The sequence below is a fragment of the Cherax quadricarinatus genome, chromosome 39 (assembly GCF_038502225.1).
Source record: "Cherax quadricarinatus isolate ZL_2023a chromosome 39, ASM3850222v1, whole genome shotgun sequence".
In the NCBI taxonomy this organism is placed as follows: domain Eukaryota; kingdom Metazoa; phylum Arthropoda; class Malacostraca; order Decapoda; family Parastacidae; genus Cherax; species Cherax quadricarinatus.
The window spans coordinates 24,476,310-24,488,809 of NC_091330.1; the positions used below are offsets into that span (position 1 = coordinate 24,476,310).

Here is a 12,500-nt window from a genome sequence, read left to right on the forward strand (position 1 = left end):
GGTGCGGGATTATTAAAACTATTATCAGAGGGCTGAGGAGGGGCTGTTGAGGTGGTTCGGACACGTAAAGAGGATAGAACAAAATAGAATGACTTCGAGAATGTATAAATCTGTAGTGGATGGAAGGCGGGGTAGGGGTCGGCCTTGGGAAGGTTGGAGGGAGGGGGTAAGGGAGGTTTTGTGTGAGAGGGGCTTGGACTTCCAGCAAGCATGCGTGAGCGTGTTAGATACGAGCAAATGGAGGCAAATGGTTTTTAGTACTTGACTTGCTGTTGGAGTGTGAGCAAGGTAACATTTATGAAGGGATTCAGGGAAACCGGCAGGCCGGACTTGAGTCCTGGAGATGGGAAGTACAGTGTCTGCACTCTGAAGGAGGGGTGTTAATGTTGCAGTTTTATAACTGTAGTGTAAGCATGCCTCTGGCAAGACAGTGATGGAGTGAATGATGGTGAAAGTGTTTCTTTTTCGGGCCACCATACCTTGGTGTTAATAAAAAAATATATATATATTTCATTGTATTTGCTTATTATAAAATTATTGTAAACTGATCTACAATATATTTAGTTGGATTAGGCTAAAATAAATTGCGCTTGTTATAATAAGGTTAGGCAAGTTTTCGAAGGTTATTTTGATATAAAATTATTAATTTTTACATCAACATATATGAAAAATATATCTTTAAATGTACAAGAGAAAATTTTAGAAAGGACTTGATTTTAAATGAGCTCTTGGTAATTGACCAATTTTACTTATTCGGCACGACATATATATATGTATGTCACCCTGCCTCGGTGGGATACGGCAGGTTTGTTGAAATATATGAATGAATGAACGAATGAATATGTGTGTGTGTGTGTGTGTGTGTGTGTGTGTGTGTGTGTGTGTGTGTGTGTGTGTGTGTGTGTGTGTATGTGTGTATGTATGTGTGTGTGTGTGTATTTTGTTTAAAGCCTATTTAGAACTGAACTAGTCTCCTGTGCTCCCACAAATATCGTACATAACAAGATAACTTGTGTCTTAGCTTCTTTAGAGCGAAAATGAATTTTGTTCTGAGTAGGTGATTGCTGAATCAAAAACGAGAGCAAAATCAAAATGACATTCACACTGAGAGTGTGAATTAATTCCACTTGAAAGCACTAAGGATATACAGTCAAACCTGCGACTCCTGATCCACTGATGACGAACACACCGGTGGTAACACCTGGGGGATGGGGCGTTGCTAAGTAAAAACTACAACAACAGAAAGTGGGGCGAGTATTGTGATCTGAGGAAGAGAACTTGGTGGCTAGTGATTTACCTTTGGTGAGTATAATTTGCTTTTATTTTCATAGAATTTTTTAAAATTCATCTTCCCAGTGTTCTCGTTCTATCTTTCACACGAATATTGTGTGGTAAAACGTCTTGATAATCTTTTTTTTTTTTTTTTTTTTTTTTTTTTTTTTTTTTTTTTTTTTCAAAATCTGCGTATACGTCTGTTTCTTACGGAAAGATTTTTTCCTCAAATGAATTGTCATTTCCCCCGCAAGCTCCGGTCCCAATATTTTTGATATATTTTGTGTCTAATAAGAATACTGAAATTTTTCCTTTCGAAGAAAAGTATAAGAGTAAGAAACAGACGTAAACAGATTCTGCTAAAATATAGGTCAAAATTTTCAAGAATATTCGTGGGAAAAATATAACGGGAACATTGGGCAGATGGATGTAAAAGTTTCTCAGAAAATAAACGCAAATAATTATATTCACCGAAGCTAATTCATTGGCCACGACAGTAACAATTTACTTTTCTTGTTATATTCAACACAGACAAAATCATATAACAATTAGGAACAGGTAAACTTACCCTTGAAGGTCGTTGCCTTGATGTTGAGGGTCTATTCTTACCTTCATATCTGAGTCCGATGAGTTTCCTGAGGGTATGATGGAGTAGATGCCTGAGATGCTGTGACCCATCATTGCTATCTCAGCACAGTCACGAGCTGCTGTTGAAGATGCTGTAGTCACTGGTTGTGCTGTGGTCGATGCATTTCCAGCCGTTCCAGACGCTGAAAAGGGGTATCCAACGTTCATTATCTGTCATATATATATATATATATATATATATATATATATATATATATATATATATATATATATATATATATATATATATATATATATATATATATATATATGCAATAAGATCACAGTAAACAGGTGATTTCAGAATATGCAAAACAACCACTCTGAAAGAATAGAGAAATTCCAAGCGCTTTCGTGACTACTCACATTATTAAGGAACTATGAAAGTAAAGCATCCAAGGAAGCTATATAAGGGGTCTGGCCAACACCTCACTATCAGATCCCACAACGGTTAAACACCTGACGCGCGCCGACCCAACTGGACAGGTCCTTTGCACAACTCACCAACAAACTATGAGTGGTTGTTTTGCATATATATATATATATATATATATATATATATATATATATATATATATATATATATATATATATATATATATATATATATATATATGACAAAGTGAGAGATGTCACGGGTGCTTTTTTGCCTGAAGACACAGTGTTTGTGAGAGATTCTGAATAGGAGCTGCAGAGGTTCGTGAACGAGTTTCGAAGGGAATGTAAAAGAAAGAAATTAAAGTGAACATAGAAAAAAGCAATGTGATGATAAAAAAATTAGGTAATGAAAGATTGGATATCAGATTGGAGGGAGGGAGTATGGAGGAAGTGAATGTATTCAGATATTTGGGAGTAGACTTGTCAGCTGATGGGTCTGTGAAAGACGAGGCGAATCATAGAATTGATGAGATGAAAAAGATGAGTGAAGCACTGAGTAGTCTCAGGAGATAAAGAACTTTTTCCATGGAAGAAAATGTACGAGAGCATAATGGTACCAATGCTCTTAATTAAATGGGTGTGAAGCATGGGTGGTGAATGTTACAACAAGGAGAAGGCTGGAGGCAGTGGAGATATCGTGTCTGAGGGCGATGTACGGTGTAAATATAATGCAGAGAAATTGTAGCTTGGTGATTAGGAAGAGGTGCAGGGTTTCTGAAAGTATTATCAAAAACCCTTGTTTTTGATTTGGTTTAGAGAGGATGCTAGTGATCGGGGTTCCCTCTCGGCTGGGCATCCAGCTGTAGCAAGGGTTCTCTTTATGATGCCGTTGACCTCATTGTGTCTTGCATGCCAGCCCTTGGTTTTGGAACAGTTAAGACCATGTAGACCGTATTGGTCTGCTTGCGCTTTGCTGCAAATACCCGTATATTCTGTGTGAATTGGGGCAGCAAGGCGCAGAGCCGCTGCAATACAGAGGGTCTTAGGGTCGAGTCGCGCTCCAATTGCCGATATGGGAACTGTTTGGAGGAAGTCCCTGGAGTGATGTGCACTCACAGCCTGGAGACGGGCAGTCTCCCAATCTGATGTTGCAGCCCTGAGCATGTTGGCAGGCACCTTATCAGCGATCGGGCCATCCCAGCTTGACTGTTTGTGAGCCAGTGCTGCACCATTTTTTGGTGCTGAAGCAGCAAGTCTCTCTCATTCAGTGATGGCACTGGCATAGCTAGGGTCCTGTATTCATGTTGAGTCACTGAGGTTATCAGGAAGAATTTGTCTTATCAACTTGCTTGATGCTATGGAAGAGGATAGGAAAGCTAGTAGAGCAATCTGGGAGGATCTGCGTACTCCTAGCCCCCCAAGCCTGACCGGAAGTGAGGCTTGCAACCACTGTCCATCTTCAAGGGAAAGATTCAATACATTCTCTAGCATGGTCTTAAGGAGAGAGTCATATTCCTTGAGTTTTGGACTGCTGAAGGCTGGGGAGCATCTCAGAAAGTAGGTACGTTTTGGGATTGACAGGCACCTGGTGAGTAGGTAGAAGGCATCATGTGTGTCAATGTCTTTCATCCTGCTTTCCATCGTCCGGAGGTCTGGGACTTTTTTTTCTAGGATCAGATCGATGGCATTGGACCCAAGAGAAGCACCAAGGAGAGTGCTATTGGCTGGATCAACGGCTCGTGCTCCTGGTAAAATGGCGCTAATATTCTGGATCATCTGTCGATTGGTAGAAACTATTTCACATTTGGTGGGGTTTAAAGAAAGGCCCAGGATTTCTCCCATATCTTTAATTTTACTGATGTCCTCTAGGAGAGATTCTGTTGTGCCAGCCAGGGTACCATCATCCAGGAACCAGATATTGAGCTCGCTGGAGAGTGCTTCTGTTACTTCCTTGATGACCAAACAGAATAGAAAGGGGGCGAGAGGGTCCCCCTGTTGCACGCCCTCACATGAGTCAATTTCATGGTCCCCAAACAATAGTTTGGAAGTCAAACTATAACACGATTCTATGAAGGGATAAAGGGATGGAAAGTTTCTATAAACTTCTTGGAGAGCAGCATCCCTTCTGACTGAGTTGAAAGCATTGGCAAAGTCCAATTTGACCAAGGATTTTTCATCGGACATGTCTTTGATATATACTCGTGCTGTGTGGGCAGCTGCTTCACAGCCCTGTTGAGCGCCGAAACCGAGCTGAGTTGGTTTCAGCATTGCAGCATGACTCACGACTCACCCTTCTTACTGCAGCCTTGGCGACTAGGCGCCGAAGGGTGTTACCCACTGCAATGGGCCTGATTCCGCCATCCTTTTTCCAGATGGCACACAATGAGGCACCAAAGAAAAGGGGTCTGATGGCCTCTGGGACACTACCAGCCAGGCACAGGTTGGAAAATTTGGTGAGTTCAGACAGCAGCCTCTCTGAAACATCACCAAGTGCTGGATTGAGTATTTGTTTTAAGTGTTGAGGCCTTAAACCGGTGAAACCTCCTGCTGAGCCCTGTGGAAATGACATAGCAGCTTTATACACATCAGCATCCTGTAAGATTAGATGTTCTTCGCCTGCTGCAATGTCAGGGAGGTCAATGTTGGTACTGGGAGCCCTGGGTGGATATTTGTCCTTCAGAGCTTGCGCCGTGCTGACGTCCTTGGGAGCGATGGTATCCTCACTAGTTATAAGCCTCAGAGCTCCAATAGTATTTCCCTCTTCTATTTTTTTGCTAATTTGGGCTCTGATTTTTGAGGTGTCGGGTGTCCTGTTGTTGGCATTTGCCCGGCGGGTGTTTGTCGCCCTAGGGGGGAGATGGACGAGGTTGTCATTCCTTGGGAATGCATTTATTGCCCTAATAACATGTGTTGCTAGTGACTTGTCCCTCTTTGGTGGGACAGCCAAACAGGCATTGCCAAAAAGCAACAGGTTGTGCCAGGATCTGTTGTTTGAAGGAGCATCGTTGACTTTCTTCAGAAGGTCAGTGAATTTGCTAGCAGCTTGAGGGCGAGCTGCTTTGGGGGTGTGTGTCAGAGTCCTGGTGGATGTTAATTTGATTGCAGATTTGAGGTCCTCTGTAGAAGTGAAGTCACGGTAGCTGTCAGCGCTGTTTGCTGGGAGGGGCTGTTGGTTGTTCTCATTTGGAGCTCTCCTGGAGCCTAGACATCCATTGTGTGCACGAATGTTGCCAGTTGAGGGACTGACTGCACATTTCCTGTAGCACACCCGGCAGATGCCTCGTGAACGACGGCTTTGGCTCTGTCGTGAAGATTCCTGGGAACCCGCAACTACTTGTGACTGCTGATATCGTGGGGGTGGGAGGGCGCCAGCTGTGGGGTGACGGGTGAAGGACAGCAGGGATGCATGGGGGATGAGAGTGAGGGAGTAGCGAGCGGCAGAACTTGTAATTGGTGGGACACTAAACGGCAACACCCTTGGTCAGGAAGTCAGTGGGCCTAGGCTGGGATGAGGGGAGGGGATCAGGGATGGGGGGCGGAGGGAGTGGGCCTGTGTGTTCGCTCAAGATGCACATCACTGACTAACTTTTGCTAATTGTTATACACTTTTTGTTCCATTTAGAAAAAAACCCTCGCCATTTGGCACACTAATCACCATGCTGGAGACTTCAATATCAACCTTGACCTACCAGATGATCAAACTGTAACTGATTTCATCAACAATATGAACAACACATTTCTCATACCAACAGTAACTAAACCAACCAGGCTGACTGAGACAAGTGCAACCATAATAGACCACATATGGACCAATATACTAGCCCCCCTTAAATCAGGGATAATCACAGGCAGCACTACTGACCACTACCCTACCTTCCTCTTAACAAACATTAGTAAGCCACCACTCGAATACAACAAAGTTTCATTTAGACTCCATGACGAGGCCTCAATAAGGAATTTCACAGCAGACCTAGAGATTGTTGACTGGCCTACAGAATTTTCAATGCCAATGGTATTGACGATTGGGCAGACATTTTCCTTAACAAAATACTTAGACTATACGACAAACATTGTCCTATAAAAACGAAACAGATCATGAGTAAACGGCTTGGTTGCCCATGGCTAACCAGCACCATTCTGAAATCCATTGATAAGAAACACCAATATGAAAAGCAATATAGACAGGGCTTAATACACAAAGATATTCTCAAACAATATTCAACAGTTCTCACCAAACTAATAAAAAAAGCCAAACAACTGTACTACTCCAGCAGATTCACTGACGCAAGAGGAGATATAAAAAAGACCTGGAAAACACTTTCCCAGATTCTGGGGACCCACAAACTGAAAAAAAAGAATATTGTTCTAACTAAACCTTATGAAACACCACTGCATCCCACTGATACAGCTAACAAGATAAACGACTTCTTCTCAAACATAGGATCTAATCTCGCCAGTCCTCAAAGACAAGGTGTCTTTGAGGACTGTAGAATTAGACACAAGGTGTCTAATTCTACAATTCTTGGTAGAATTAGACACAAGGTGTCTAATTCTACCAAGCCTAACCTATTTCTTGAGGTGTGCACTCTCCGACAGCCCAACACTTAATGAATATGACGCACTCCTCAGATCTATCTTTACGAAGATGCTGAATCTGTCACTGGAAAATCACCACTGGGATCAAACAACACTTCCGGTGCGATTGGGATGGGAGGTATAGGGATTAGCATTATCTGCATTTCTGTCCTCTTGCATTGCATCCAAAGAGCTAGTTAAGGAGACTGTACACAAACGATCAGTGACAACAGTTTGCGCAAAGAATGACGAAATAATGTTGTTCTATTTTAAAACTTCTCTTTTAGTGATAGAAAATATTCCAGTTTTGAATTTACATGACTACGATATTTTGCTTTCAAATCTGTGCCTCAAGACGACTAAGTTTTATTGATTCATTGGTCAAACACCGTTGACGTAATAGAAAGGTTCCCGGGGGCTCAAGAACAGCAGGTATAAAACCATGCTTCAGATACTCCTCTGAATACTGACCAATTTTTCTTTTGTTCGCATTACTCATTTCCTTCAAATGATTAAGTTACAGTAACATTTTAAATTGGGATTATGTATTTTTATCAAAACACAATGTTTTGATGCACGGTTTAAGGGGTGGATTTTTTTTTTAATTTCATTTTCATTATTCGTCACTGAATAATGAATCAGACATTTCTTCATCTAAAACTCTATTTGTACCCTTATTCCCGGACATTTCATCTCTGAAGTCACTCTTTCAAGGCTAACTAACGCGCATGCATAGAGATTCCACACAATATGGCTGCCCAAATAAGCAGCTTCAAACTTAACGTGCTGGTGTATTTTAGGTTATTTGTCCCCATGAGATAACAAGATAATGCCTCTTCGGCCTGCCTTCAAAACTGGTGTTTCTTAGTAGAAGTCTTAAGTTGGTTCTGGGTCGTACTTTGCCATTTTTATTACAGAAATTGGGTATAAGTATCCATATAACTTCTTAACACCTATCATGATTTGCTTCAAATCTTCAACGTTAACATTAAACTGCAGTATAAACTTATGCCACACTGCACTATTCCTTTTGCGCGCACTGAGGTAAAGGTGGCTGGAGTTATGCAATACAGGGATATCTTTATCGGGGCTAGGAGCTGTGACTCAACCCCTGCAACCATAAATAGGTGAATACATCTAGTTATATTTCAGCTTATTTAAATTTTTATTTATTATATATGAAGCAGCAAAGCAATAGACAATTCAACATGAGTTGTGTAGGCTCGATCCTCCGTCCTAGCTGTGCTCTCCTGTTCAAGCTCATTTCATGTCCTGACCATATATATCTCCATGGTATGGCGTACCGTCCCCCAGGATGCGACCCACATTTATCGAATATCACAGAGGTACTCTCGTTGACCCAAGTACCTTCCTATTGACACAGGTACCTTCTTACTGACCCAGGTACCTTGTTACTGATTCACGTACCTTCTTACTGACCCAGGTACCTTGTTACTGATTCACGTACCTTCTTACTGACCCAGGTACCTTGTTACTGATTCACGTACCTTCTTACTGACCCAGGTACCTTGTTACTGATTCACGTACCTTCTTACTGACCTTTTGTTACTGATTCACGTACCTTCTTACTGACCCAGGTACCTTTTTACTGACCCAGGTACCTTCTTACTGACTCAGGTAAATTCTTAACGTTAAGTGAACAAGGACTGTAGGTATGAGAAGGTGACTCTAGCTCATGTCTCGCCCTGGCCATGATTCGAAACAACTTTAAAAACCAGCAGTAAAAGAAGACACTATTATTTACTCCAGAGGTTTGATAATCCAGGACAGCCCGAGAAAGCATAGTAGTGTGGAATGCTTCTGTTGGAATTACTTTCGGTCCTCTCGTCTAGAATACCACCCACCTCATCTAGAATACGACTAATCTCTTCTAGAATACGACCCGCCTCATCTAGAATACGACCCATCTCGTCTAGAAAACGACCCACAACACTCGTTTAACTCTTAAGTACCTATTTACTTAGCAAAACAGGAGTATGAGTTACCTGTGAGTACCAGGATGGGTAGCAGTAGCAGCCAGCAGTCCATGGTGAGAGAGCAGCCCTGGTGTGTGAGTCTAGGAGCGGCTCTCACAGCCACCTGACAGCTTCAGAGCAGCACCACCTTGCCTACCCAGGCACCCGCCGCACACGCGCACCAATGATCGCAATATGCACATTTCAGAAGTACTTAAACATTCCTTTGTTTCTTGGGATTTTTTTTCCGCGCTGAAGCCATCTCGATGGCATACAATCCCAAGGATGCGACCAACAGCAGGTTGCTAATTTCTAGGTACCTATTTACCTGGTGAACAGTGGCCAGTAGGTGTAAAGAGGCTTGTGTTCATCTCGCTTACCTGGATAAATAAACCGGGATCCTCAATACCTGTAGCAGGACTGGAGTTTTTCTAAGCACTGATGTTTTATCCTGTATGAAACTTCCGGCAAGTACTGTACTGCACCGGATATTCCAACACATTTGCCTGGAATTTTTACCTTGGATGCGACCACAACTGTCGTCTAATGTGGTGCTACTGAGGCGCATGAGACAGTTGATCTCAGGGAGGTAAGTCCCTTCAACGTGGTTGTTTTGATGCTAGTGAAAAGTTAGAGCCACTCTCCTCCTCTGCCTTGGGTCGAACCTGATTGTCTTCTATACCCGAGGCCCTGTATGACCCCTATGGGTCTGGAGATTCCCATACATTTAGTAACAACAGTATTCACTGACATACGTGATAAACGTGTGTGTGTGTGTGTGTGTGTGTGTGTGTGTGTGTGTGTACTCACCTATTTGTACTCACCTATTTGTGGTTGCAGGGGTCGAGTCATAGCTCCTGGCCCCGCCTCTTCACTGATTGCTACTAGGTCCTCTCTCTCCCTGCTCCATGAGCTTTATCATACCTCGCCTTAAAACTATGTATGGTTCCCGCCTCCACTACTTCACTTTCTAGACTATTCCACGACTTGACTACTCTATGACTGAAGAAATACTTCCTAACATCCCTTTGATTCATCTGAGTCTTCAACTTCCAATTGTGACCTCTTGTGTATGTGTCCCATCTCTGGAACATCCTGTCTTTGTCCACCGTGTCTATTCTGCGCAGTATTTTATATGTCGTTATCATGTCTCCCCTGACCCTCCTGGCCTCCAGTGTCGTCAGGCCGATTTCCCTCAACCTTTCTTCGTACGACAATCCCCGTAGCTCTGGGACTAGTCTTGTTGCAAACCTTTGCACTTTCTCTAATTTCCTGACGTGCTTGACTAGGTGTGGATTCCAAACTGGTGCTGCATACTCCAGTATGGGCCTGACGTAAATGGTATACAGTGTCTTGAACGACTCCTTATTGAGGTATCGGAACGCTATCCGTAGGTTTGCCAGGCGCCCGTATGCTGCAGCAGTTATCTGATTTATGTGCGCCTCAGGAGATATGCTCGGTGTTATACTCACCCCCAGATCTTTTTCCTTGAGTGAGGTTTGCAGTCTTTGGCCATCTAAATTATATTGTGTCTGCGGTCTTCTTTGCCCTTCCCCAATCTTCATGACTTTGCATTTGGCAGGGTTAAACTCAAGGAGCCAGTTTCTGGACCAGGCTTGTAGCCTGTCCAGGTCTCTTTGTAGTCCTGCCTGATCCTCATCCGATTTGATTCTTCTCATTAACTTCACATCATCTGCAAACAAGGACACTTCTGAGTCTATCCCTTCCGTTATGTCGTTCACATATACCAAGAACAGCACAGGTCCTAGGACTGACCCCTGTGGAACCCCGCTTGTCACAAGCGCCCACTCTGACACCTCGTCACGTACCATGACTCGTTGTTGCCTCCCTGTCAGGTATTCTCTGATCCATTGCAGTGCCTTTCCTGTTATGTGTGCCTGATCTTCTAGCTTTTTCAGTAACCTCTTGTGAGGAACTGTGTCGAAGGCCTTTTTGCAGTCCAAAAAAATGCAGTCGATCCATCCCTCTCTCTCTTGTCTTACTTCTGTCACCTTGTCATAAAACTCTAGTAGGTTTGTGACACAGGATTTTCCTTCCCTGAAACCATGCTGGTTGTCAATTATACACTTGTTTCTTTCCAGGTGCTCCACCACTCTTCTCCTGATTATCTTCTCCATGACCTTGCATACTATACACGTTAGTGATACAGGTCTGTAGTTTAGTGCCTCATGTCTGTCTCCCTTTTTAAAAATTGGGACTACATTTGCCATCTTCCATACCTCAGGGAGTTGCCCAGTTTCAAATGATGTGTTGAAGATCTTTGTTAATGGCACACACAATATCTCTGCTCCCTCTTTAAGGACCCACGGAGAGATGTTGTCTGGTCCCACCGCCTTTGAGGTGTCAAGTTCGCATAGCAGCTTCTTCACTTCCTCCTTGGTTATATGTACCTCATCCAGCACTTGCTGGTGTACCCCCCTGTTCTGATTTCCTGGAGTCCTACTGGTTTCCACTGTAAATACTTCTTTAAATCTCGTGTTGAGCTCCTGACATACCTCTCGGTCGTTTCTTGTGAATTCCCCATCACCCTTCCTCAGTCTGATTACCTGGTCCTTGACTGTTGTTTTCCTCCTGATGTGGCTGTACAACAGCTTCGGGTCAGTCTTGACTTTCGATGCTATGTCATTTTCATATTGTCGCTGAGCCTCCCTTCTTATCTGTGCATATTCATTTCTGGCTCTTCGGCTAATCTCTTTATTTTCCTGAGTTCTCTGTCTTCTGTACCTTTTCCATTCTCTAGTACACCTAGTTTTTGCCTCCCTACACCTTTGGGTGAACCAAGGACTCGTTCTGTTCTTCCCATTATTTCTGTTTCCCTTGGGAACAAACCTCTCCTCTGCCTCCTTGCATTTTGTTGCCACATAGTCCATCATTTCTTGTACTGGTTTTCCTGTCAGTTCCCTCTCCCACTGAATGTTTTGAAGGAAGTTCCTCATGCCTGAGTAGTTTCCCCTTTTGTAGTTTGGTTTTTCCCACCCTATTCCTGCTACTCTCTCCACTTGGAGCTCAACTATGTAGTCGAAGCACAGAACCACATGATCACTAGCTCCCAGGGGCCTTTCATACAAGATATCCTCGATGTCTGAACTACTCAAGGTGAATACAAGGTCCAGTCTTGCTGGTTCATCTTCTCCTCTCTCTCTGGTAGTGTCTCTAACATGTTGATGCATGAGGTTTTCCAGTACTACATCCATCATCTTGGCTCTCCATGTTTCGGAACCCCCATGGGGCTCCAGGTTTTCCCAGTCAATCTCCTTGTGATTGAAATCACCCATAACTAGTAACTTTGCTCCCCCCACATGTGCTCTCCTGGCCACCTCGGCTAGTGTGTCGACCATGGCTCTGTTGCTCTCATCATATTCTTCTCTTGGTCTCCTGCAGTTCTGTGGTGGGTTGTACATTACTGCAATTATCACCTTATGTCCCTCAGACTGGATTGTTCCTACTAAGTAGTCCCTTTCACCCGTGCCATCCATTCCTTCCATTTTCTCAAAACCCCACTGGCTTTTAATGAGCAGTGCAACTCCTCCTCCCCCTCTCCTCCCTCTGTCTTTCCTGAGAATTTGATATCCGGGTGGAAAGATTGAATCTGTTATTATTCTGGTGAGTTTTGTTTCTGTGAGTGCTATTATGTCTTGGGATGTCTCCTTG

The 12,500-nt window shown here is 43.3% G+C and overlaps 1 protein-coding gene across 1 annotated transcript in view; it reads right to left on the reverse strand.

Moving 5' to 3' along the window:
* LOC128696403 (uncharacterized) overlaps nt 1–12,500 on the reverse strand; it is a 120,554-nt gene that overhangs the window by 72,836 nt on the left and 35,218 nt on the right. The window contains exon 4 of the mRNA XM_070092243.1: nt 1,882–2,042. Within this exon, the coding sequence (XP_069948344.1) occupies nt 1,882–2,042 (161 nt within the window). The remainder of the gene's footprint in view (nt 1–1,881; nt 2,043–12,500) is intronic.